Below are 1305 nucleotides of genomic sequence, written 5' to 3'. Positions count from 1 at the left end.
GGAATCAGTTGTGCGATTCTGCAGTAAACTCCTACCAGCTATGTTGAAAGGGCTGAGGATTGGGCTGTTCCACAGCAGCCGGGCATGATGTGTCACGTACATTAACGCCATGTGCTGCTGGGTGTGCGTCTGCATAGAGGACCCTTCTGTGCCCTGGATTAGCCCACCACAGAGCCCAGGTGGTTGCACTGGCACAGCTGAGGAGATGGTTCAGGGCAAAAGCTGTTAGGCTGCTGTTGAACTCACCAACACTGATCTTCCTGCAGGTGCAACGGCAATTTTGGGCATGCATCAAAAAGCAAGGAGGTGGCAACGTGTGGTTTTGTATCAGCAACATTTTTGCAGAGAATTTTTGCAATTCAGCTTCAATCTGCTATTTAATTTTACTTATTAGACAGAGGAAAACTCAGAAGAAATCAGTACTAAAAGCTTCAAAAATAGTACTGTACCTCTGTACTGATGGAATTCAATTCCCTAACTCAGCATTAGGGCTTAGAAACACTGCCATGCAGACAAATAATACATTTCTACAGTGCCTTTCATAAGGAACCTCTGACACTTTCTAATATTTTGTCACTACATTTTCATACAGTGCTGAAAATGCTACTGGAAGGTAGCACCCGTTCAATAGCTTCAAAATTTGAACAACAAGCAGCACAATGGCATAAACTGCTGTACAGCCAAAACTAAACTCTGCATCTTTCTGAACAGTACAAGCACTTCTGCTCACCAGTAGCGAACTCTGTCTTGGCTCGGATCAGAGTCCAAGAGATGGGAAGGAGCACACGTGGTAACTTTCAGTTACACACAGACTGGACAACAGTTAAAGATTTGCAGATGACAAGCCACAGGGAGCAGCCCCATTTCTTTGTACCCAGGGACGATCCCCTGTCTCCCGAGGAGCAGGCGATCTCCGGCCAGGGCTGGCTCACGGCTGGGTTACGAGGGCATTCTCGCCCAGCCGAACCGCAGTAACTCCACCTGCAGCCCACCACAAACGGTCCCACACCTCCACGGCCCAACCTGTGCCCGACACCTGCTCTCCCCAGGGCAGCAGCTCTCACCTGCGAGCAGCCTCCTCGATGCTCTCTCCCGGCTGCACCTTCCCCCCGAAGCCGTTCCAGAGCCCGGCTCCAAACCCGCGTTTCTTCATGCCCAGGAGGATGCGGGGCGGCTGCACCACCAGGACGAGGGTGAAGAGCCGGGACGTGCACATGGCTCCTGGGCGAGAAGCGAGGAGGGCGATGCCCCTCAGGGGGAGGCCAGGCTGCTCCTCCGGCCCAAGGCGAGGCCAGAAAGCCCCTC

At 52.6% G+C, this 1305-nt stretch overlaps 1 protein-coding gene across 1 annotated transcript in view; it reads right to left on the bottom strand.

Annotated features, from left to right (window-relative positions):
• Positions 1–1216, bottom strand: part of NUDT1 (nudix (nucleoside diphosphate linked moiety X)-type motif 1) — a 3457-nt gene extending 2241 nt beyond the window's left edge. The window contains exon 1 of the mRNA XM_009872433.1: positions 1065–1216. Coding sequence (XP_009870735.1) covers positions 1065–1216 — 152 coding nt within the window. The remainder of the gene's footprint in view (positions 1–1064) is intronic.
• Between the last annotated feature and the right edge of the window lie 89 nt (positions 1217–1305).

This window comes from Apaloderma vittatum, unplaced genomic scaffold, assembly GCF_000703405.1.
Source record: "Apaloderma vittatum isolate BGI_N311 unplaced genomic scaffold, ASM70340v1 scaffold3337, whole genome shotgun sequence".
Classification (NCBI taxonomy): Eukaryota; Metazoa; Chordata; class Aves; order Trogoniformes; family Trogonidae; genus Apaloderma; species Apaloderma vittatum.
Note: the sequence above shows the minus strand (reverse complement) of the source record. Positions and strands in the feature narration are given on the sequence as shown.